Source organism: Lepisma saccharinum, chromosome 20, assembly GCF_977018435.1.
Source record: "Lepisma saccharinum chromosome 20, izLepSacc3.1, whole genome shotgun sequence".
Classification (NCBI taxonomy): Eukaryota; Metazoa; Arthropoda; class Insecta; order Zygentoma; family Lepismatidae; genus Lepisma; species Lepisma saccharinum.
Genome location: NC_139248.1, coordinates 35795696 through 35821612, shown reverse-complemented (window position 1 = coordinate 35821612; position 25917 = coordinate 35795696). Strand labels below are relative to the sequence as shown.

The window sequence follows — 25917 nt, the reverse complement described above, 5'->3', positions numbered from 1 at the left end:
TGTATTCCAGCAAAAGTTGTCGTTCTTTTCTCTACAACCATTATGTATTTTGTTTTATGTATAATCCATTGTTTGCGCGGTAAAATTCTTTTTAGATAATAAACTTCTCAATAACTTATTGTTGTAATGAAATATGTTAATTGAATATTGTAAGTAAGAGAAAATAAATTATAATAACATTTTCCATTGTTTTAAAATTTATCATTTCATAATAAATTCCGCAACCATTTAACCGATTTTCATGAAACTTGAAGCATTACTTCTTATTTCTGATCATGATAACCCAAAATTGAGGGGTCTAGTGAGAGAGGGAGCTATGCCACTTTGACAAGAAATGGAAATAAATTGAGTTTTCTAAATCATTGCGTTGAGTCATAATTTGTATAACATAGGGTATTTTTTTTCTGAACATTAGGTAAATTATTCAAAAGGAAAAATATGAATTTCAATATAAATACCATTTATTATGAACATGTATAGTATATTGTTGTAGTATACCCATGTGAAAAAATCAATCTGGCACATCAAATACTTTGAACAAGGCTTAAATACTTTTGCCTGAGTGTAAATCATATTCACAGGGTTACATATGATCTACATAAAGACAACTTCATATGTCTTCTGGAGGATCTTCACTGTCCATTGTTTCTGTGGATTTTAGTTTTTGGTAAACACCATGAAAAACTGGAGGAATATAAGGCATTATTGCCATGAGATCTTGTAACTTCAGGGCTGATATTAAATCTTGCACCGGTTACTGCAACACAACCTCCGCCACTCCTATTGCAGACACCATCAGCAAGTGGCATAGCTCCTTCTCTCACTCAAAATGCTGATGAGTACGTATTCAAGAACTCAGAAAATCTGCTGCAGAACAAGCGGGAGCTATGCCACATGGTTGTAGTTCACATGATAGATGGCAGATGGTAGGAGAAGACTGAAAATGGCAAAAAATAAAATTTTCAAGATTTGTGGCATAGCTCCCTCTTTCACTAGACCCCTCAATTGTAAAAGTTACAAATTCAGTATCAACAAAAGCCTTGAAAATGCGTCGTGGTGAAATCTGGTAAGCTGTAAATATGAAGAATGCTAATTTAATTAATTGTGAAGAATTTTGTAACCTATGTATTACTAATACGAATTTCTCTCATAGGTGAACTTTACGACAGTTTTTGACAACACGACGAATGCAACAGATGTTATTGCGGATGGCGATTCGTTTCTTATCTCCGCTTATCACACGACACCTCTTATTACCTTAATAATACAAATGGTTTCCGCTTATCTTTCCTACATATTTGGTAAGTTTGATTTTCTTCATTCCCTTCGGCTGACTTCTAAAAAAGAACAGTTAATCCACCGCCAGTCAGCCAGATTTCGAAAAACCTCTTATTAGTTCCAAATTCTGAAAAATTACATCAGCTTGGAATTCCTTCTAGAGCATTCGCGTATATATTCGTGTACATTGCTTTTGCTGTTGTACACGATAGTTTCGTGGCTACATAAACCTCTTTACCATCACAGATCTAGATAGCAGAGGAAGCAAGCCTCTTTTCCACCACAAATATCTAGACAGCAGAGAAAGCAAGTCTCTGTACCATCACAGATCTAGACAGCAGAGAAATGGGGCCTCCTTTCCACCACAGATATCTATACAGCAGGGGGAGCAAGCCTCTTTTCCCGAAGGCATATCTAGACAGCAGAGGAAGCAAGTAACTTTTCCATCAGAGATATCTAGACAGCAGATAAAGCAAGACTCTATTCCATCAAAGATATCTAGACAGCAGAGAAAACAAGACCCTTTTCCATCACGGAAATATAGACAGCAGAGAAAGCAAACCTCTTTTCCATCATGGATATCTAGACAGTAGAGAAAGCAAGACTATTTTTCCATCATAGATATATAGATACAAGAGATAAAACAAGACTCCCTTCCATCACGATGTCTAGACAGCAGAGAAAGCAAGACTCTATTCCATCACAGATATCTAGACAGCAGAGAAAACAAGACCCTTTTCCATCACGGATATCTAGACAGTAGAGAAAGCAAAACTATTTTTCCATCATAGATATCTAGACACAAGAGATAAAACAAGACTCCCTTCCATCACGATGACTAGACAGCAGAGAAAGCAAGACTCTTTTCCATCACAGATGTCTAGACAGCAGAGAATGCAAACCTCTTTTCTATCAATGATATCTAGACAAGAGAGAAATAAAATAATCTTTTGCATCACAGATATATAGACAGCAGAGAAAGCAAACCTCTTTTCCATCACGGATATCTATACAGCAGAGAAAGCAATACCCTTTTCCATCTTTTCCATCATAGATATCAAGACACAAGAGAGAAAACAAGACTTCCTTCCATCACGATGTCTAGACAGCAGAGAAAGCAAGACTCTTTTCCATCACAGATGTCTAGACAGCAGAGAATACAAACCTCTTTTCCATGAATGATATCTAGACAGGAGATAAATAAAATAATCCTTTGCATCACAGATATCTAGACAGCAGAGCAAGCAAGCCTCTTTTGCATCAGAGATATCTAGACAGCAGAGAAAGTAAGACTCTTTTCCATCACAGATATCTATACAGCAGAGAAAACAAGACTCTTTTCCATCACAGATATAGACAGCAGAGAAAGCAAGCCTCTCTCCCATCACAGATATCTAGATAGCAGAGAAAGCAAGCCACACGAGGATTCGATTGAATATTATAGAAGGAATTTTAATCAGATGTAATATTTTCAGACTTTGTCGGTTTTTCGGAAAGAGAGGAATTTTCGAAGATGCCTTTGGTAGAGTCTGCCAAAGGTCCATAGAAGGTTATACTATAAACTAACGACTAACGAGAGGACAAACGTGTTGTGTTGATGATATTTTGAGTAAAGTCCAATCGTGGTTTCTCTAAAAAAAAAAAAAATAGGGAGGTGATGAATCTGGTTTATCGAAAATGATATACCAAATTCGGAAAGTTTATGCTATTTGAACTTAATTAATTATTCAGTTTTAACTTTCAAAATACTGATTATAGGGGAAATATTGATTTAAGTATGGTTATATGAATGTTAATATATTAATTAATAATATATAAATTATATTATAAGTCGTATTAATATAATTATTTTTATTATTATGGTATAATTAAGTTTTCCATGCCAATAAGCCTTCTACATCCACCACAAACATTAACAATACGGCAAACTTGCCATGTCACATTTATATTCTATCTTGAGTCGCAAAGGCTCAACAGGGAGGAGGGGCATAACATGCAAAGGTCATTGAACCCTTCAGGATGGGGAAGTGAGAAACTTTGCAAAGGCGGTGGCCGGTTGGCCGATGGCATTTCTGTAACAGGTCTCTACCAGTTGGATTTTTCAGTGAAATGTCTTCCCAACTCAGAACGCCCTGGTTACCTCGGGGTAGGATGAATTGGTATTTGGAATAGATGACATTACGCACAACTGTATAACTGCCAACCTAACGTAACATAACATAACCTAATCTTACCTAACCTACAAGCCAACGATCTGCAATATAGAAGAAAGAAGATGCTACCCGTAAAGCACAGTACATTTCCAGCAAATGGATATGTATGTACGAAGTATTTCAGGGCAACGTCCAGTAATGATAAGAACCTCTCAAGAACCGGTCCTCACCTCTCTCTCTTCCCTCCCGTGGCAGCGGTTTCTGAGTTAGGAACACTCCACTTCAAACATCGCACGGTATAATATCGATTCCTGAATTGGGAACTTTCGTCAAAGTTCCTGAATTGGGACCTTTCGAGTTAGGACATCACCAATTGAGCTAGCGGTAGGAATCACATTCTTGAATTAGAATTCCACAACTGCACTTATTTATCTTATATCTGCACAATGTACGTATAAGGTACATCAATAAATAGCCGGAAAAGTATTATAAAAAATCCAAAATACGACCGTGATTGTTATACGTGGGCAGATCGGAAAGTAACGCACAATAATTTTTTGCGCAAAAAGTTTAATATGTAACAAAAACCAAACAAATCACAAATGAACTGACATCTTTGACCTACTTTCCTACATAGTCACCAAGTTTCTCAACACATTTCTCCCATCGTGGTACCAGTTTCAATATGCCCTGTTCGTAGAAGTCCGTTTGGTTGGAGTATAGCCATCTGCGGACTGCTGATTTCACTTCCGCATCTGGCGCAAAGTGTTGGCCGGCCAGGAATTTCTTCATGGGACCAAACAGATGAAAGTCAGACGGTGCCAGGTCCGGACTGTATGGTGGATGCTGGAGCACTTCCCACCCAAATTCGGTGAGTTTCTCACGAACAGGAGCAGTAACATGGGAACATGTATTGTCATGAAGAAGTTTGACACCATCAGCATGAATGTTGCGGCGTTTGTCACGAAGGGCACGACGCAACTTAACCAAAGTTTTAATGTAGGCTGCAGCATTCACAGTGGTCCCGTGTTCAGCAAAGTCCACCAATAACACACCAAACATGTCCCAGAACACTGTCACAAGCACTTTCCTAGCAGATTGAGTCACTTTGAATTTTTTCGTACTGGAGAACCAGCATGTTTCCACTCCACAGAGGCCTGCTTGGTTTCGGGCGTGTAGTGGTACGCCCACGACTCATCACCAGTGACGATTCCTTTCAGAAAGCCATGCCCTTCTGCGGCGTAACGCGTTAAGTGATCCATGCTTGTCATCATTCGCTGTCCCTTGTGGTGGTCTGTCAGGTTCTTGGGCACCCAGCGAGCACTAGCTTTACGGAATTTCAACGTGTCATGAACAATGTCGTACACCGCACCATAGGAAATGTTGAACGTATGCGATAAGGTTCGTAGGTGCACACGCCGGTCGTTCAGAATTGCTGCCTCAATGGCGCGGATATTCTGTGGAGTTGAAGCTGTTACCGGCCGCCCGGAGCGTGGCGAATCACTAAGGTTCACACGGCCCTCTTGAAAGAATGCACACCACCTGGAGACATTGTTACGGTCCAGACAGTCGTCCCCATACACGCCACGCATGTCCCTGTGAGTTTCACTCGGTGTATGCCCTTCGGCCCACAAAAATCGAACCACACTTCGCTGCTCTTCACACGTGGACGACAGTAACATGCGCACCATGTTTGTTTCGTAGTTCAGGCTTCTCTCGCTAGAGCTGCACAGGAAAAAAAAATACCCTCTGTGGTGCAAACTTCAAACTCTCTCGTCGTGAAATTTCAGCATTCCAGCTGCAATACCTGGTGAGAAAAAAAAATATTGTGCGTTACTTTCCGATCTGCCGAGGTATATTTGTTATTTTGTGAAGGCATCTGTAAGCTATTCACAGCTGGGGATGGTACGCCCGCCTCGCGCACGGGACGCTGGGAAACAGTTACACAAGATGGCGGCACCCTTACAGGAGTGCTTCAAGCTGGAGCAGCGAAGTGTCGTGAGTTTTTTGTTGAGTGAAGGCGTGAAACCAATAGAAATTCATCGCCGCATGACAGTTAGGTACGGTGACAACTGTATGAGTCGATCACAAGTGTACAAGTGGGCTGAGAAGTTCAAACATGGCATAACAGACTTTGCTCAGTGGCGAAGTCTTAAAGCTTCAAATCAGCAACCAGTCTACCCATCCTACCATTAATATAACTCACCAGGGTATATTTTCATCGCTTTCTCATCGTATAAGCGTTTGTTTTGCATATTTTAATTCCTAATAATTATTTATAAAAAATATAGATGAAAACGAGCATCTCATTTTCCTAAAGAATATTTGTAAAAATCAAATAATTACGATTGAAGATTGTCCGCGTCTAAGTCTCTCTGCCACTGCAGTCACGGAAAGCAACAAGTGGAGGACTTGTTACGGGAGAACCCGCGTATTACTGTCAGTGAAATTGCTTCCCAGATGGAAATAAGTGTTGGATCAGCCCACCATATCAGTCATGATACTGAGGTTCAGGAAAGTGTGTGCGAGGTGGGTTCCGAAATGAAGGAGAGACTGTTGATGGGTGCAGGGGCTTTTGCACCGTTATGAAGCTGACGGTGAGGCATTTCTTCATCGTATTGTCACTGGAGATGAAAGTTGGGTTTATTTCTATGAACCAGAACGTAAGAGGACAACAATGGAATGGCGACATCCTTCGTCTCCCAGACCCAAGAAAGTGCATGCTAACTACAAACATGATATCGGAATTGGTTTTGACCTGGTTAAAATCTTGTAAAACGATTTCTACCTGGAGACGAAGTAAGAAAAGATGTGGAAGAAATTCTAGAAGAATAGAGAAGTTAAGCTCCGAGGATGAAACCAAGCAAGCTTGTAAACCCTCGGCTGCATCTGTATTGTGTTGCTTCATCTAGATTCTGATGTGCGAAAAAAAAACGTTGAAAGGGGTTTATTTGTTGATTCGTTTTGGGGATATAAGCAATTGCTATCCTTAATGGAGCCGTGAAGCGACAAATCGGCAATAAATAAAGAGCTCAAGACAGTGTAGCCTTGCCACCTACGAGCATTAACTGAACGAGTTGGAGATTGCATCCTCAGTCATTTCCCAGAGGTAGAACTTGAGGCTAGCTTTTACTCTTTTCTGTTCTGTCAGAAAATCAATTTCCAAGTCGCCATGACATTAATACATTCTCGCTTCCTTTGGGGATAATTTACTACGACATTTAAAGTTTAATTTTGAATCTGTTGCTTAACAGTGGTCCTAAAATCATCCTATATACTTGTCGACAGGATAGATTGATTTAAATCAAGATTTATATCAGGTGATATTTTTTTTTTAAAAAAAAAAGAGCACTGATTTAAATCACTATAAAGAAATAATTCATATAAAGATGTAAATAAGGATTTTTTAGATATCAGAATCACTTTTGGTGAAAGTACATTAATCTTGTAATAATTTAATGGTGTTTATTTGGCTTTAAGAAAGAAATAAAAGGTACACAATATAATATGTACTGATGGGGTGAAGCTCATAAGAGAAGAAAATGTAATATGCAAACTGTAAATACACATAAATTTATCTTGATTTAAATTAAATTATTTCTATAGACAAAATTAGCAAACATTTTGTGCAGAATAATGTACAAAGTACTAATCATGATAAACCTTAAATAGAGTCATAAATAAACATGGCAACTGATATTTTGCAAACTATGATTTAAAAAAATGCCAAACTTCAGCTACAAAGACTAAAAATAATTTAAGTTACAATGATAGAGTACATCCAGAATGTTTCCTTTTCACTGGAATAAAAGTTTCTGAAATTATTATAGTTTTATTAACACACTCAGCAAACATTTCCATAGTAGCTTCATGTATATACAGTATCAGAAACAGGAAAGTGTATATTTACATATAACTTTTATTTGCTTTAATCAAACTGCTCAAATATTTTACAGGGCCGTTCACCAGAAAAAGCCTTTCTACATTTAAAAAAAAACATCTATGTGCATGGTGCCAAAAACCATACAAGCAATTTTAAGCGTGTTTTTCTGTAATATCAAAAAATCGATTTAAATTTAAAAAATCATTAAAGTTATTTTTTAATAAAAATCATGATTTTTTATCCACCCTGCTTGTCGGAATTAGCAGGGCATTGCTGGAATAGTGGATACAGTTGTCGACATATTTCTGTTGAGTTCAATTTCGTTGATTTATCTACATATACTACTATATTCATGATACTCGTATTATAATATTCACAGGTGTTGTTTCTGCAAAAGAATTACACCAAATAAGGAAAGCACTCTTCCATGCGCAGATCTTCATTAGCATCTGTACACCATTGTACACTACAAATTTATTTTGCTGTCAGTAGATGGCAGTAACGAAAAAGTTATCATAATACTGCAAATTATATATAGAATTTAATTTTCTTAATCTAAAATCTACAAAATTTGATTCTATTTATTTCGTTCTTTAACAAAAATTTGCATTTTGTAGATGTTTTAAAATACTGTTAATTTGGAGTCAAATTATTAATGATATATTGCGTGAACTTAACCAAGTTAAAGACTAATTATGAATTGGTGATGAAAATTTAGAACAAGTATTTCTATCAATATTTAACTTGCTATCTTGTACGAGGAAAATACACAATTATGAGAGTTAATTATTTTAACTTATTCTCAAATTAGTTTTATTATTAGCTTTATTTCTCTCTTATTGACTTTAATGTGTTCATTTTGTACAGTTACCGGCAATAAAAATTGGACACCTAGATTGTGAAATGTTGTCTCTTGCAATGAGTGTGTGTTGCCTAACTCTAAGGATTGATTGAGTTGTGCCGGGTTCGCTCAACCATCGTTAAAACGTTCTTAACGAGTTGATAGTTAACGCATCACTAAAATCTTAGCAGCCTGTTAAACTTTTAATGTTCGCTCAAGCGATTTTATAGGCCCGTTAACTAACGACATGTTAGAGGTGTTTTGCTTTGATGCCTTGCTATTCTCATACTTTGATACGAGAAATGCAACGTTTTGTTTGGTTGCACCTTGGACAATAGCCTGTGCGTAAGCGGATTTGGGCTTTTTTGTATGAAATCCCAGGGAAAACAATAAATAATGTGCAACACATAAATTTATGTTCAAGAAATGAATGTTAGTTGGTTGGAATGTTAGTGCAATGTTGCTTGGTTCACACCGAAATGTTATGTATTAGGATTAACAGTTACATTGTAATTTCGTAAGTTAGATTTAAATGAGTGCCTACCGACTGCTAATACAAGATCATAAATATATAAATAAAAGCTGCTGTTCTAGGTTAGGGTAATCTGTTTGAAGTTTGATAAATTTAATTACATTAAAATGGCATTGCAAAAGAGGCCTAAAGGTGGAAATGAACGTGTGTTTGCTATAATAATTTTCCTCAACAAAAGAGAACATTTCACGAAATTTACACCATGCATAACTTAACTTATTATGTCATGGCAATTAAATAATATGTAAATATTGCAAGTCACTTCTTTTAGCATTGATGTGAATGTGGCTTTGCAAACAAGAAATCTACTGTTTCCAAATAATAACTGACAAAAAAAGACGGGACGTAAAATGTTTACTAGTATGCTTACCGTTCATGTATATGTACAAGGGACGTTTCTGAATGGTTGTGTTCTTGTTTCGTACAAATATTTTTCAAAGGAAAAATATATATACAATACGATATTTTATATTTGATTTATCAGAAATGGTAAAAACAAGGACAAGTGCACTGTTAGACAGTATCCTCTCCACTTGTACGAATGTACCGTGCAAGGAATAATTTCCGAATGGGTACTGGTGTGTTTTACAAACAAATATGCACACTTTTACAATGTCCATGCACGAAACTGCTTAGGATTAAGCTTTTTTCTTAATGAAACAGTACGGTACTCTACATTATGTTTGATTATTCATTATGTGATGAAATTGTAGTCATTCAGAATATGTACCTTGTACATGGAACGGTTGATTAATATGATATTTTACATTTGATTTATAATAACTGGTAGAAAAAAACAAGGGCACTGTTAGACAGTACCATTACCACTTGTACATAAGTACAAGGAAAAATTTCCGAATGGATGGTAGTGTGTTTTACAAACAAATATGTACACTCTTACAATTTCCATGCACAAAACGACAACACCTGAAACTGCTTAGGACCTGAAGCTTTTTTCCTTAATGAAACATACATGTGTAGTACGGTTCTTTACATTATGCTTGGTTATTCATTATGTGATGAAATGGTAGTCATTCAGAAAATGTATCTTGTACATGAAACGGTTGATTAATATGATATTTTACATTTGATTTATCATAACTGGTAAAAAAAAACAGTGCACTCTTAGACAATATCATTACCACTTGTACGTATGTACAAGGAATAATTTCCGAATGGATGGTAGTGTGTTTTATGTCACTGCACAATGTCAAAATGTGTCCATGCACGAAACTATATACCTGAAACTGCTTAGTACCTCAAGCTTTTCTCTTAATGAAACAACATATGTAATCTATATTACGTGATGAGATGGTAGTCGTTCGTAAATATACCTTGTACATGTAACAGTTGATTATTTTTTTTCAATTTTTAAGTGCTCTTTCAGTTTGTTACGAATACGATTTAATTTCCACTTGCACCGTTATATGTCAGCCCATTTTCAGTATGCTGCATAATAATTGTTTTGATTTTGTGTTTATATTAAGACTCACGTTATATTAAATAACATGTTTTATTCTACATTACTTACGTACAGCTACGAGCTAAATAAGTAAATAGGTTAGGTTTATTTCTGTACTTGGTTAGGTTAGGCAGGTCAGGTTGAGTGCTTTTAGCATTTATCTCCAGTTTGCTACAGCTGTCCCTAGTCGCTTGTGATTCAGAATATAGAATGATGAACATTTGTGTCGAGCATTCTCTTCACTGCAAAATCATTTTTTTTTCCATTATGTTAATTGGAGTGGATAATAGTTTGAAAGTTCGAAAGAACAATTCCCTACTACTTTCAAAGATTGCAGGCTACATTGTGTAATGTCACCGATTTATTTGACATTAAATGATAGTACAGGACGTGTATTGCCTATTTCTAGGACAGTTGCTTCACTTTAATTTTATCTCTTACGTTTTCTGACATTTTTCAGTTTAAAAAACAACATAAAATTGGAATGGTAGTTATAAGCAGACATAAGCATAAACACAACAAACCACGACGTTCTCCAGTTTCTATGTGATCCACTGGAAAACGGCGTGGACGACGACATAGAGGTCTGTTAGCCTTAACGAAGGTTGGAGAAATGCCTCGATGTGCTAATGTAGCGTTAACTTGATTTAACGCTTCTTTAAAATTTAACGCGCGTTGAGCGAACCGGGCATTGCTGTTTTAAGTCCACTTTATGCACAGTAAGGCTAATCGGGACTGGACCTACAGTGGGATCGGAACCACTTTGTGCCTCCACCTTGCAACGTGCCACAACCATCGCAACTCCAGGCATGGAGCCACGAATTGGCAACAATCTGCTCCTTGATCCGGTTAGCCAGTTGGATGCATCAGTTCTCACCCAGGGATCGGGATTAAGACGATCCCCATTCCTCCAGGAAGGTAACCACCGAAATGCAACACTTCACCGCAAATAAAATTCAAATATTTTAAAATTAAAAATGTCCAAATTAACTTTAATGAATGATCGCGCGCGTTAGATACTTTCTCGCTCGCTACTACTAAGAAAAAGAAGAAAAAAATTTGTAACTCTGCCCCCCCCCTGAGAAAAATCCTGCGGTCGCCCTTGCTTGTAATGCAAGTTATCTCTGGCTACTGAAAGTATCATAGTGTTCTAATGAACATTTATCTAGATCTTTCTCTAGAATCTGTGCTTTTTCTACTCTCGATGCATTAAAGTTAATAGAAAGAAGGCTGGCTTTGAAGTACTTTACTGTACTTATAATACTTACAATGATGTGGTCATTTCATTTTTAGGTTCACTAAAGCCGAGTTGAGGGTTCACTACAAACGAAATTTGTATAGTTTTTAGGTTCACTATAGATGAATGTTCACTATATCGGAGGTCGCAACATCCAGATTATTATAGTAGGACGTTTGATAATAAATATTATTTGCTACTTTGCTGTATCAATATTGTAATAATTCCTTCATGCTATTTAAGCATTTTCATTGGTTGATTTTTCTATTTTGGGCACATCAGCACATAGGCTATTTTTGCCCCTCACGCAATACAGGGAGGGATAAGCCCCATAACTAAATAAACATTTGAGGCAACCCCTAAAAAGAAAAGAAAATTTGTTTGTTAAAAACTTCGTCACTCAATTGTTTAAACTAACACATTTATTACTTAAAAAGAAAACTATACTGTCTCCGAGGATGAAATCTCCATACGTTAGTCAAAGGTTGAGGCTGAAAAGGGGCACTCAGCATACACAAGGAAAAACAGAGCAACGCAACCCCACAGAGGATAATCAGTAGTATAAAAGTATATAGGATAAACGCGAGAAAGTACGAACCCCCCTCAAGCAGATTTGGCTACACTTAAAACAGGCTCAACATGTCCATATGAGCTTTTTGCTCAAGTGTGGAATCTTGTCTAATCCAAGATTTTTGTAAAAATGCCCTCGGGAATTTCCTGAGAAAGTATGACCCCCCTCAGATTGATTTGTCTACACTTACAAAAGGCACTTCTGAGAGATTGTTGTCCATAAACTTGTCAAAAATATGCCCCTCTTGATATTGTATGATATCTTAAGTATAGTAACTGCTATAGTGCCCCAGCATGTATAGATTTCAAAATATTAACAATTTTGCTAATATTGCATTTTTCAGAAAATTCTATTTATAAAAATTAGGCATTTACAGCTTAAATATTTCATATATCAGGAAAATTATAGAGACAAAAAATGTAGAGAATCATGCCTAGAATATGTCTACAAAATTTCAAGTCTCCAGTACTGATAGTTTTTGAAAAATCTCAAATTCAAAAAATTATCGATTTTTTAACAAAACTTCTAAACAGCCTCTAGATTTCAAATATGCAACCCCCATGCACCTATCTTGAAAAATAGGCAAGTTATTCAAGATCTAGAGAACAACAAGAGATTTTTGAAAATTTATAGAGACCAAAAAGTTGCATCTTGCCGTGCTGAGTCCAAAGCAACAAACCCCATGTCTCTAGGATTCATGGTTCCAGAGATAATCAAAATCCAAAAAATTATCGATTTTTTAACAAAACTTCTAAACTTCAAATATGCAACCCCCATGCTTCTATCTTGAAAAATAGGCAAGTTATTCAAGATCTAGAGAACAACAAGAGATTTTTGAAAAATTATAGAGATCAAAAAGTTGCATCTTGCCATGCCCAGGCCAAAGCAACAAACCCCATGTCTCTAGGATTCATGGTTCCAGAGATAATCAAAATCCAAAAAATTATCGATTTTTTCAAAATTTGAGTATGTTGCTCTGGGGAACATGCAGAGTCACCCCATAAAATATTACTGGCCTAGGATCAAAATTAGTGAAAATTGCAAAAATAAAATAATCGATTTTTTCAAAATTTCAGTATGTTGCTCTGGGGGCCATGCAGAGTCACCCCCATAAATATAATTATTCTAGGATCAAAATTAGTGACAGAATGTAGAAACAAAAATTATAATAAGGCTTGGATACAGCTACCAGCCATTATATTTTTATTTTGAACACAGCACTTAAAACTAAGCCAAGATGCACCCCCACCCCCACCCACCCCCACCCCCACCCCCACCCACCCCCACCCACACCCACACCTACCCACCCCTACCCACCCACACCCACCTACATCCATACATATTTACTTCCCGGTCCACTTCTATTGCATCATGTTGTGCAATATTAATTGATTAAATGGTTATGACATAATGTAATTATGTGGTGTTTTCTGATTGGTTGCTTATGACATAATGCGATTATGTGTTACGTTTAAATAAGCAGTGTTTCTATTGGCTCTGTAAATCTATATAAGCCAGGGCACAGTGCAGATTCTTCACCATTGCTGGATCGGCAGTGGAACCCACAAGTGGGGGGCAGAACCTGAACAGGCTCCACCAAAGTATAGGAGACTTGAAGCATATAATTTGGCGGAATAACCCAAGTAAGGTCATAGAGACAATATACACTGATACAATAAAAGCCAATTTTTGGCAGGGGGGCCAAAGTGGTTCCTAAATACAAAATCTCAAGAACTAATTGACACAGAGCTATGCAGTTTTTTTGTCTGCACTGGAATAACCCAAGTAAGGTCATAGAGACAATATACACTGATACAATAAAAGCCAATTTTTGGCAGGGGGGCCAAAGTGGTTCCTAAATACAAAACTCAAGAACTAATTGACATAGAGCTATGCAGTTTTTTTTGTCTGCACTGGAATAACCCAAGTAAGGTCATAGAGACAATATACACTGATACAATAAAAGCCAATTTTTGGCAGGGGGGCAAAGTGGTTCCTAAATACAAAATCTCAAGAACTAATTGACATAGAGCTATGCAGTTTTTTTTGTCTGCACTGAACTCAACTGATCCAGCATAGAGTTTTGATTTGAACCCCAAGAAATTGTATATAAATACCAAAGCCAAAAATATTAAGTGTATACATACCTACACACATATACACACATACAAAGCACAGTGTTGAACCCAGCTGATATTTTTTATTAAGCATAGAATATTGATTTGAATCCCAGGAAATTGTATATAATAAACAACAACAAAAATGCCGAATCAAAAATATTGTAATCAGTGCAATAAAAATATATCCAGCTCCAATTGGGCCAAGCACCAAAAGATTTGTAACCCAGACAAATACAGAACTCCCACAATAATTTGCCCCAAATGCCATAGAGAATATAACATGGAATATTTCACATATAAACATAAAGATACTTGCTCTGCACAATCATCAACACAACCATCTACTTCTGGTCTGAAAAGAAGGCACGAAGCACCTCTTAATGCCAGAGCAGCAAAGCAGCCACGCTATGAACCTATCCGTAGCAGTTTTAAAGGCCAATTAAGGGATCACCGTTTTGTATCAGAGCCAAGATGTGGAATTAATAATTTTTTGAACAGTGTAAATCCTGATGTGCAGGCAATTCTAAATGCACAAAATGGCTCTTATAAGTTGTCTCTTAAATTGTTTGTACAATATAAGAAGCCAAATGGCACAAAATTTATACAGCCCCACATAACAGAAACTGTACCGGTATATTCAAATGCAAATTCGGACAAAATAATAAGCAGTTTGATGGATCAATTGAAAATCAAACACTCTGAATTTGCGGCAAAAGAGTCCGGATGGAGCCTATGCGGTTCATCACACAAGTTATATATTAATATTTCTGAATTCAGCCCATTAAAAGGTTCTACATATCTGCCATTACCAGCTAATATCAAAAACAAAAGAGCCGTGGTCAATATAGAAAATACCGACCAGAAATGCTTTTTGTGGTGTATATTAGCTGCTCTGTATCCAGTTTCAAGGGATCCTCAGAGAATAAGTTATTACAAACAGCATGAACATCTTTTTGACGATGCAATGGAGGGTTTAGAATATCCAATGTCTATTCAGAATATTGATAAATTTGAAAAAAGGGCCAGGCATATCAATGGCAAGCAATTATCTATTAATGTATTTATTTGTTCCACTGGCAATTGCTTGATAGCACCTCTCAGAATCAGTACACTTGATGATGAATCTGCTATTCCGATTGATCTGCTCTTAATTGAAGGGGATGGCACATATCATTACACTCTGATACACAGTCTTGAAGCTTTAGTGAGAAAACAACAAGGCAAATCCAATACAATATTCAAGTTGTGCAGAAGATGTTTAACTGAATTTGATGGTAAAAAAATAATAAATGGGGTTCGGGAAGTGAATGCAGAAATTGCAAAAAATAAGTTAATTGAGCATCTGAAATACTGTGGGAATCATAAACCTGTTCATATGGTGATGCCCAATCCAAGTGAAAATTGCAAATTCAAAAAGTATGAAGCCTCGTTGGAACACCCAGTATATATTGTCTGTGATTTTGAATCGAACGTCAAACCTTTTGCATTCTGCAATCCAGATCCTGAAGAATCTTCAAGTACACCATACCAACAACATGAACCTTCCAGTTTTTGTTATATTGTTATACGGGATGGTGTAGCTAGTGAGCCGTGCTTATACATGGGACCAGATGCCATCAAAATATTTGCACATAGAATAGAAAATGAGTGCCGTGACATAGCATCTAACATCTTATTAAAATCAAAGCCCATGTTGCCTTTAACAGAGGAAGAGATTGAAGATTTCAACAATGCAGAAAAATGCCCGGTATGTGATTCTGAATTTTCAGATACAAATATCAAGGTTCATCACCATTCTCATACAGATGGTAAATTCTTAATGGCCCTGTGTAATAGCTGCAATATTCAGATCAAGAGACCAAAATTTGTCCCCATATTTTGCCATGGAGCATCCAATTATGATTTCCATCATCTGATCAGATACGAGGGGTTTGACAAGCAGAATTTAAATATTTTAGCTGAAAATGATGAGAAATATATATCTATTAGCAAGATAATTAAAGTTGATGGTGTTCCTATTCACATAAGATTTCTTGATTCTTACAGAATTCTGTCCGCTAGCCTGGCTACATTGGCCAGTCAATTATCTGATGATCAATTCAAAATCACACGTGCATTGTTTCCAAATCAGGACCTGAAATTAATTAGGCGGAAGGGTGTATATCCATATGACTATGTCACAGATTTTTCTAAATTTGATGAGTGTTCCCTGCCACCACAAGAAGAGTTTTACAGCAAAATCAGAGGATCTGGAATCACTGATGATGATTATCACCATGCTCAGTTGATGTGGAATAATTTAAAATGCCAGACATTTGGTGATTATCACATGGCATATTTAAAACTTGATGTCACTCTCTTAGCTGATATATTGCAGGCATTCAGAAAATCTTCCATGCAAAATTATAAACTGGACCCAATATATTTTTACAGTGCCCCGGGCCTAGCATGGGCCGCAATGTTTTTCAACACTAAAATGCAATTGGATCTGATCCACGATCAAGATACGTATCTGTTTATGGAGAAATGTATAAGAGGGGGGATGGTGCAATGTTCCCAGAGATATGCCAGAGCAAATAAGAAGCATATTATGCTGCCTGATTATGATCCAGCACGGCCATCAAATTATATACTGTATGTGGATGCAAACAGCCTCTATGGTCATGCCATGATGCAAAAACTACCATATGCAGGGCTTGAATGGGTTGAAGATTTCAACATTGAGGATCTTAAGGATTTTGATGACAGTGACTATGGTCTATTCTTAGAGGTTGATCTGAAAATTCCTGATGATTTACACAACACATTTTCTGATCTGCCCCCAATTCCCGAGGTTCAGTGCTCACCTGGCTCTAAACAGAAGAAGCTAATGATGACTCTAGAGCCAAAACAGGATTATGTCATATATTACAAAAACCTCCAGTTCCTGATGAAACATGGTGTTCAAGTGACCAAAGTTGGAAAAGTTTTGAGGTTCAGGCACTCAAGATGGTTGAAGCCATATATTGATACAAACACAGAGCTTCGAACATCTGCAATGAGCCAATTTGATAAGACCTTGTTTAAATTGATGGTGAATTCTGTCTATGGCAAAACTATAGAAAATGTCAGAAAACATACCGATGTTAAAATAATTACTGACCCCAGCCGGAGCAAAAAATTGGTTGCAAAGCCTAATTTCAATTACAGAAGAATTTATGATGAGCACATGGCACTTTTCAACATGAAGAAAACAAAGATCAAGTTTGATAAACCTATTTATGTAGGGGCTGCGATATTGGAATTGTCCAAATTACATATGTTAACATTGTATTATGATGTGTTGAAACCTTTTTATGGTGATCGTGTAAAACTGATGTACATGGATACGGATAGTTTTATTCTTGATATTCAAACAGAAGATGTTTATCAAGATATTGCACAGTCTGAATTGTTTCAATACTTTGATACCAGTGAACATACAAAGATTCAACCCCACAACAAAAAGGTGCCTGGCAAGTTAAAAGATGAGACATGTGGTGATGTTATTGTGAAATTTGCTGGGTTAAGTGCCAAGATGTACACTTTTGAGACATGTAGTGGCACTGTTGCCAAAAAAGCCAAGGGCATTGGCAGAGTAACTGTTGAAAAAGATCTTGAATTTGAAGATTATGAAAATTGCATCAAATCATGTAGCGCAATCAAAACATCAGAATCCAGAATCCAGAGTGTGGATCACTTGCTGACTAGCAATATTGTAAGAAAAGTGGCCCTGGACCCACATGATGATAAGAGATGCATTTTATCATGTGGCATACATACTTTGCCATGGGGGCATTGTGATTTGAAAAATGGGAAACAATGCCCAATTACAGAGCATGATTTGAAATAAATAAACATGCCTATGAACTTATTTGGGTTCAAAAAACAGGCTATTATGGAGCTGCCGACACCACAAGCCTCTCCTGATATGCTGTCTAAGCTGAGTGGCTTGTTAATTATTCATCTGAACAGCATACTTACAGATGTTGATGATGAAACAGGCAAAACATTGTACATATTTAACAATAATTTAAATCATTACCAATTACCTGTAGGTGGGCAATTGCAATTTATTACAACCCCTGAGGGTGATGTCAAGATTTCAGTAGGGAGAAATATTTATAGAATTAAGCACTCAAACATGGTTTCTGGCACTGTATATACTGTTTCTGCTGGTGACTGCTTATATATTGAGGTCCCTGGGTCATATGACAAGCTTATACCCTTTTTTATAGAATTAAGAATCAGATACTCTATAATAAATAACCATTAAAACAAAAATGCCTAATGATATATTTGGCCATACAAGACATGAAGATCACAGTGATGAGATTCTGATGCTTGATGTCAGAGTCAAGAAATTAAGAAGTGATTTACAAGCTTTACAAACCACACTCAATGCCAGTCTTCAACTAGAAATTACAAATTTACAATCACAATGCATGGACCCTGATTGATTCTGAACTCAAAGTGTTGCTTCAAAAATATACTGACCTGGCAACATTAGATAATTTTCAAAGTTTAGAAGAAGCTGTAGCAGCTCTTCAAGCCAAATTTAAGACCCAAGCCACCAACTCCGAGCAATTGAAACAACAATTGGAAGAGCAGATAAATAATGTCCAGACACAGCTCCAAACAATTGTCAAAAGCATAAAATCACAAGAAGATTTTGATCTAGTCATTTCCACTCTAAAAGAACAGATTCAATCACTCCAGATACCTAATCTGGATCCTCTGCACAATGCCATAGCCGAGGTTAAAGAAAAAATTGAGACGCTTGAAAATTTTATGAACAATTTGCCATCTTCTGATGCTTTGAGTGCAATAACTCGGAGTGTAGCAAACATTATGCTGCAACTTGAAACATATGAAGATTTTGGAAAAATTCAAAGTACCATAACCCATCTTGAAGGTACAATAGCAGCAGTGCAAAATGATTTGGCAAATGTACTAGAATCTCGCCTGCCCGGTATTGTAGACACACTTGTCAGTGTCCAGCAACAGATCACAAAGCTTGAAAACCTCAACACTGAATCTGAACTATCTCATTTTCATCACTTGATCGATGATATCCAAACAAAACTTGAAATTTTACAACAATCCACACCCACTCAGGCAGATATAGCCCTGCTCCAAAATGCTATGCAAAATGTGGCTGATGCTTCTGAATTAAACAATGTAAAATTGGCACTTGAATTTTTGCAAAATACAGTATCAAATCTTCCCACATCACAGGAACTTAAAAATATAAAGAGGGCAGTGAATAGGATATTGAAATCAGAAGATATCAAGAATATCCAAGCAGAGATCAAACATCTCACTCAGACAGTGGCCACTCTTCCAACTAATCAACATATTAATGAACTGCATGCCCTGTTTGAGGATATCAGAAGACAGGTCCATGATCTTACTGCTCAAAATTCAAAATTGTCAATTGTTGAAAATTTGCAACAAATTGTAGCTAATATCAAGCAACAGCTAGGGACCATGGAATCCAATCAAGCAAATGCTCTCTCTGTTTTTGCCACCCAGCTTCAAGAGATTGTGCAACAATACAAGAAACTTATTGTGGACATAAAAATCAAGCCAGGCCATGATGATGTTGTTAGGACCATCAATGAGCATCTTGAATCTGTAACAAGCAGATTGCTTACAGCAGAAAAAGAAATAACAGGCATAATCGAGAATCCAAAACATACAGTAATTCTTGAATTGTACAGCATCCCCAACAAAGAATATGATTCACCATTTACACCAGGTGGCAAAATATATATGCTGTCCCCTGCACAATTTTATTACCAGTTTTTTGTTGGGGGCACATTGAGACCAATCAAGATCAAATATTGGCATCAGCCACAGGCACACCACTACCCCACCTTATCAATAACAAATGCTGACAACAAACCAAAAATCACCAGTGTAGAGTTGGAGGATTTTACAGACCCCAATACATTAGAAACAGCCTATTTTGAAGATGATGGCACTCTGGAATTTAAAATACAAATAGGGGACAAATTATATTTAGAAAATCCTGTAGTATCAGCTGCTGAACACCCTATAGTTGCAATATTCTTGTTTTCATACCATGTCTAGACAAATTATTGTTGATGAATTACACAGACAAGCCAGACATAATTTTAAGAGACTCCCAGTAGTCACAAAGGGCATAGATGATTTATGGCAGAGCGACTTGATTGAGTTGTCAAGTGGAAAGTTGAAAAACTTAGACAAAATCAACAAGAGCTACAAGTATCTACTCACTGTAATAGATACATTTTCAAAATTTGCCTGGGCTGTGCCACTCAAATCCAAGACTGGAAAATGTGTTACAGAAGCCATCAGGACAATCATCAATCAGAGTGGAAGATCACCGCGCTATTTGCAAACAGATAATAGCAAAGAATTTTATAATTCAGTGTTTCAACAATTTATTAAAAGCCAGGCAATAAAACATTACTCGAGTTACAGTGATCTCAAAGCCTCAATTGTAGAGAGATTCAACAGAACCCTAAAAAATCTTATGTATAAACAATTTACACTTCAAGGTAATTATAAATGGATTAATATTCTTCCAGAACTTCTACATAAATATAACAACTCTGTCCATTCCACAATCAACATGGAACCCTCTGAAGTAACTTCATCTGATGAGCAAAATTTGATCAGGACTGTTTATTATCCTAGATACCAGCCAACAACAAGAAGGGCCAAATACAGGGTGGGTGATCAAGTAAGAATCAGCAAATATAAGCACTTATTCAAAAGAGGCTTTACAAGAAACTGGAGCACTGAATTATTTACAGTAGTTCAAGTTAAACCCGGGACCCTTAACACATATATAATAAAAGATCACCGAGGAGAAATTCTCAAAGGCAGATTCTATGAACAAGAACTCAGCAAAACTAAACAGCCTGACACATATCTCATAGAAAAAATCATCCGCAGAAAAGGCAACAAGTTACTTGTCAAATGGCTGGGTCATCCGGAAAACAGCTGGATCGATGCAGACAAAGTGATAATATGAGCACCTGGGATGTTATAAAAAGGCTGCCAGAACCTGAACAACAGAATAGGAGAAATGGCAACTTGCTGCCTGATAATATTAGATGTCTTATTGTTGGGCCATCTGCTTGTGGTAAAACTACACTAATGGTTGATAATTTTTTATTGGCACCCAACTGGTTAGACTGGAAAAACAGGCACTTGTATGTTTTCTCTAAGAGCTTGGAACAATTAAAATATCAGCAGCTGATGAAGCTATATGATGGATTGGATATAGCCACTTTTGAATCAGATGTTAAGCCACTTCATGAATGTCTCAATAATTCTGTTGTTGTGTTTGATGACATTATACTGGATAATCAAAACAAGGTTAGAAATTTCTTTACACAGGGGCGGCACAAAAACATTGATTGCTTCTACCTGGCACAGACTTTTTCTAAAATACCGAAGCAGCTGATCCGAGACAACAGCAATTTTATATGTGTGTTTCATCAAGATCATACCAACCTCAAACACATACATGATGAATATGTAGGTGGGGACTTGAGCTACAATGATTTTTCTAAATTTTGCAGCAAGTGCTGGAACCAGGACAGTTATGGGTTTGTCACAATTGATATGACAAGAACACCCAGTAGCGGCAAATACAGAAATAAAATCAACGATTTTCTAGACGTTGAAACATATATAAATAACCATGAAAAGGCCAATCATTGATGATCTTAAGTTAAGAGATTATCTTGTAAAAAGATTCAAGGGATGGAAATCAGAGAACCGAGGAATTTATGAAAAACACAAACAAACAGAACAGCCTGTAATTGATGCTATTAATAATTTAGGTAAGAATATCAAAACTGTTACAGAGCAAAATCAAGATTTGATCACAGAGCTCGTACCTGTAGCTGCAAGGAACATATTAGATTATCCATTCACCCCACTTTCCAGTATTCATACACCTAGTCCTGTTGCTCCTAGAAGAATTGAAGCTACTCAGGATCCTATTGAATTGGGTCTTCTTGCTCAAAAATATTTAACCACACCTAAAGACAACAAAGATGAGGTTTTTGGCTTATATGCTGACACAGAGCTTGATGGTAGCATCATTCATAGAATTGGCAATTTCAGAGTAACATTTATGGGAGATGATCTAATTGTATATTCAGAATCTCGTCTCGGAGAAAAAGGTGGTTTTGTTAAGTATCCCGGCACACCTGGATTGTGGGAACTGATGACTAGGAAAAGGCCTGGCAGCTATACAGATCAAGATTATGAGTATTACAAAGAAATATTAATAAAATCAGATGCTCTATACCAGAACAATGATCCCACACAAAAAAGAGTCAAGTCGAGCAGTGGAGCAAAATACAATAATTTAATCAAGCCCATATGGTCACAGATCAAGACTGGCAGTGGAATCAAACAATACAACACCCTGCCTAAAGAATTTGTCTGGGTTGATGATGTCAGGAAACTTGTAGATAGGTTGCTGGTGATAGCTGGGGAGGAAAATGCTGGGAACCACAATTTTTACAATGAAAAGGTTGGAATTATGGACATGATAAGCACAAAATTGTCTAATTTTATAGTGAATGACCCTAAGGGGATTGGATATCTCATAAAAATTATTAATACTCTACCACCTAAATTTTGGAATATTTCTGAGGGTCGGGGCTTGGTTAATGACATTATAAACAAGTTGCCATTTGAACTACACATTCCAGGCTATCAGTATTGTGGTCCAGGCACAAAATTGGAGAATAGATTAAACAGAGGGGATCCTGGTGTAAATCCTTTAGATGCTGCTTGTAGAGACCATGACATAGCATACAACACACATACTGATCTTGACAAGAGACATGTTGCAGACAAGAAATTAGAAGAGGCTGCATTTGGTAGATTTGTAAGCAAAGATGCTTCTTTAAGTGAAAAAATAGCAGCATTGGGGACCACCATAGCTATGAGCACCAAACAAAAACTGGGGTGGGGGTTGTAAATATGTATATAATAAACCTACAATGAAGGCCAAGGGTGTTATGTATCAAATACCTTATGCAGGTCTCAAATCTCTTAAAACTATTGATAGTCTTTTAACCAAAAAGCAGCGCAAGAAAAAAAGCTCTTGTATTGCCAAGGGACATGGTATGAAATTATTACTTAGTACCCCCAATTAAAAAAATTACAACAATCCAGGAAAAAATCACATGTGGGGGGTTTCATATTTACTATCCCGGCCATCTTAGCAGCTCTCGGGGCTGTTGGGAGCTTGGCTGGGGGATCAGCTGCCATAGCAAAAACAGTAATAGATGCCAAGAAGAATAGGGCAGAATTAGATGAGCAGAGGCGCCATAACCTGGCCATGGAGAAAAAAGGCAAAGGTGTTAAGAGAGCCATGAATAAGTTTAAAAAAAACAAGAGCCACTTACAAACCAAGATATTGAAGCTTTAATCAAGCCACTGGGCATCAAAAATTTTAGAGGTGTGTACATGTCTGATTCTTTACCAGAACAACCACTCAACAAAGAGTGTGGCATTGTTAATTTGGATAAGTACAAAAATCAGGGCACTCACTGGATCTGTTATCTTAAATATTTAAACAATGAGGCATTTGTGTTTGATTCATTTGGAGGTGTTCCACCTGAAAATTTAGTAAAATATGTAAAATCAGCTAATATTTATTACAATAATGCCCGTGTTCAAAACTTCAAAGATGTTAATTGCGGACATTTGTGTTTATCTGTTCTTAGATATATGTCTCAAATAAATAAACCATCAATTGAAAATTTTCAAAAGGCCTTGTGGTATCTGAAACATCATGGGGGTATTCCATCTCACCAGCCAAAATTCAATATTGAAACTCAAATTGCATGATGACATAGTGTATCCCAAAACAATAGCTCTCAGAGCATTTTACGGCATGTACCTGATACCTAATATTACACACCACAACAACAAAATTGCAGTAGGGGATCAAAAAATTGTCATCACTCCAGGGCAATATAATCTGTCCACTCTAAATGCTCAATTACCCAGAGGTGTAGTGTTAAGTCAAAATTATGTCACTCACAGAGTAGAGATTGTATCTGCTACAGAAACAGTGCATCTGGGTACTATAGGAGAGCTGTTAGGCTTTGAGAACAACACAAAACTTGAAGCAGGCATCAAACACACTGCTATGAATATACCTAAATTCCTAGCCATAGAGACTCTGAATATTCACTGTAATATGGCCGAGGGTATGATCACCAAATCAAATAGCATAGGCACTCACAAACAAACTGGCATCATTGCAACATTCAAACCTAATTCCGAATTCATGGAGCCCATCATCTACAATCCATCCCCAACATTATATTTTCCTGTATGCCATAATAGAATAGATTACATTGAATTGATGGTCACTAATGAAAAAGAAGAATTAGTTGATTTTGCTGGAGCCACAACAACTGCTATCATAGAGATTAACATTTAAATAAAAATACATACAATGGAAAATATTGAGAGTTATGAGCTACAATCATTCCCCCCAAACAGGAGGACATTTGCAAATTTAAATCAACCCAACACAGAGATTGAGGTTGATCTTGATGTAGGGGATGGATTTATACACCCCCACAGAGCAGATCTATACATCAAATTTGATGTTGTAAAGCTCGATGGAACAGATTATCCAGCTAACACAAATATAAGATTGGTGGACAATTTTGTGCCGCATCTGTTCTCTGAAATTGAGATCAGAAAGCATGGCGTTGTTATAAACAGAGTGGATTATCCCGGTATTACCTCCACAGCTTTGGCCACTCTAAAATTATCCAAGACCGAAGCTTCATACTACAAAATCGGTGGATTTGAGGCTGGTGATAAGATATTATCTAAAAATCACACAGTGCTGTTCCCCATGCGCCTATTGCCAGGATTCTTCTCAGATTACAAAGACATTATGTGGAAGGGTGGTTTAAGAATTACATTTAGAAGAGCTGCCAATGATAACAATGCTTTGATGAGGTACAGCACATTAAACCCTACAGGAGAAGCTCTGCCCAATACCTTACCAGATGCAGGAAAATGCATTATTCAGACTATGGAGTTAAGAATCCCAGTTGTTGAATATGAGGCCAGTTATGCTCTTAAATACAAAGCTGATATAATAAAAAATCCACAGATTCCTCTGCAATTTTACACATATCAATGTGTACAGAAGCCTGCATCTGGGTCTTATTATGAGTTTGATGCTACAAATTCATTCTCCAGCATACAATACGACATGCCTGATTTTGTAGTGGTACTGTTTCAGACTGGAAGACACAACAATCAGGAAAAAAATTCAAGTAAATTTGATAACTGCAACATCAAGAACATATATCTTAAAAATGGCAGAAATGAGGTATTTCCTAGAGAAAATTACAATTTAGACATGTCCAAGGATGATTTCCTTAAATTATATGAGGCATTTTCGGCATTCAAACGTGTCACTACTGGCAGTACTGATATGTATTACTCACCAGATGAATTCAAAACACAGAGACCCATGTTTGTAATCAACACTTCAAAAAGGAAACAAGTTGTGGTTAATGACAGGACAAACATTAAAATTATCTGTGAATTCCAGGAGACATTACCAGATGACACCATTTGTAGTGTCATTCTCATAGGTGAAAAATCATATGTTTATGATGTAAGAAATGAGAGAGTCACGGAGCAATTCTAGAAGAATTACATTGTTTTAATATTAGTGAACCTGGTATCCAATTAAACTTAAACCATGTATGTGTGTGGGTAGGTGTGTAGCCTAGTTTTAAGTGTAGCCTCAAGAGGGGCAT

The 25917-nt window shown here is 36.8% G+C and overlaps 1 protein-coding gene across 1 annotated transcript in view; it reads left to right on the top strand.

The window, feature by feature from the left end:
* Positions 1–25917, top strand: part of LOC146003421 (chitin synthase chs-2-like) — a 191233-nt gene that overhangs the window by 91036 nt on the left and 74280 nt on the right. The window contains exon 7 of the mRNA XM_083141704.1: positions 1154–1301. Coding sequence (XP_082997830.1) covers positions 1154–1301 — 148 coding nt within the window. The remainder of the gene's footprint in view (positions 1–1153; positions 1302–25917) is intronic.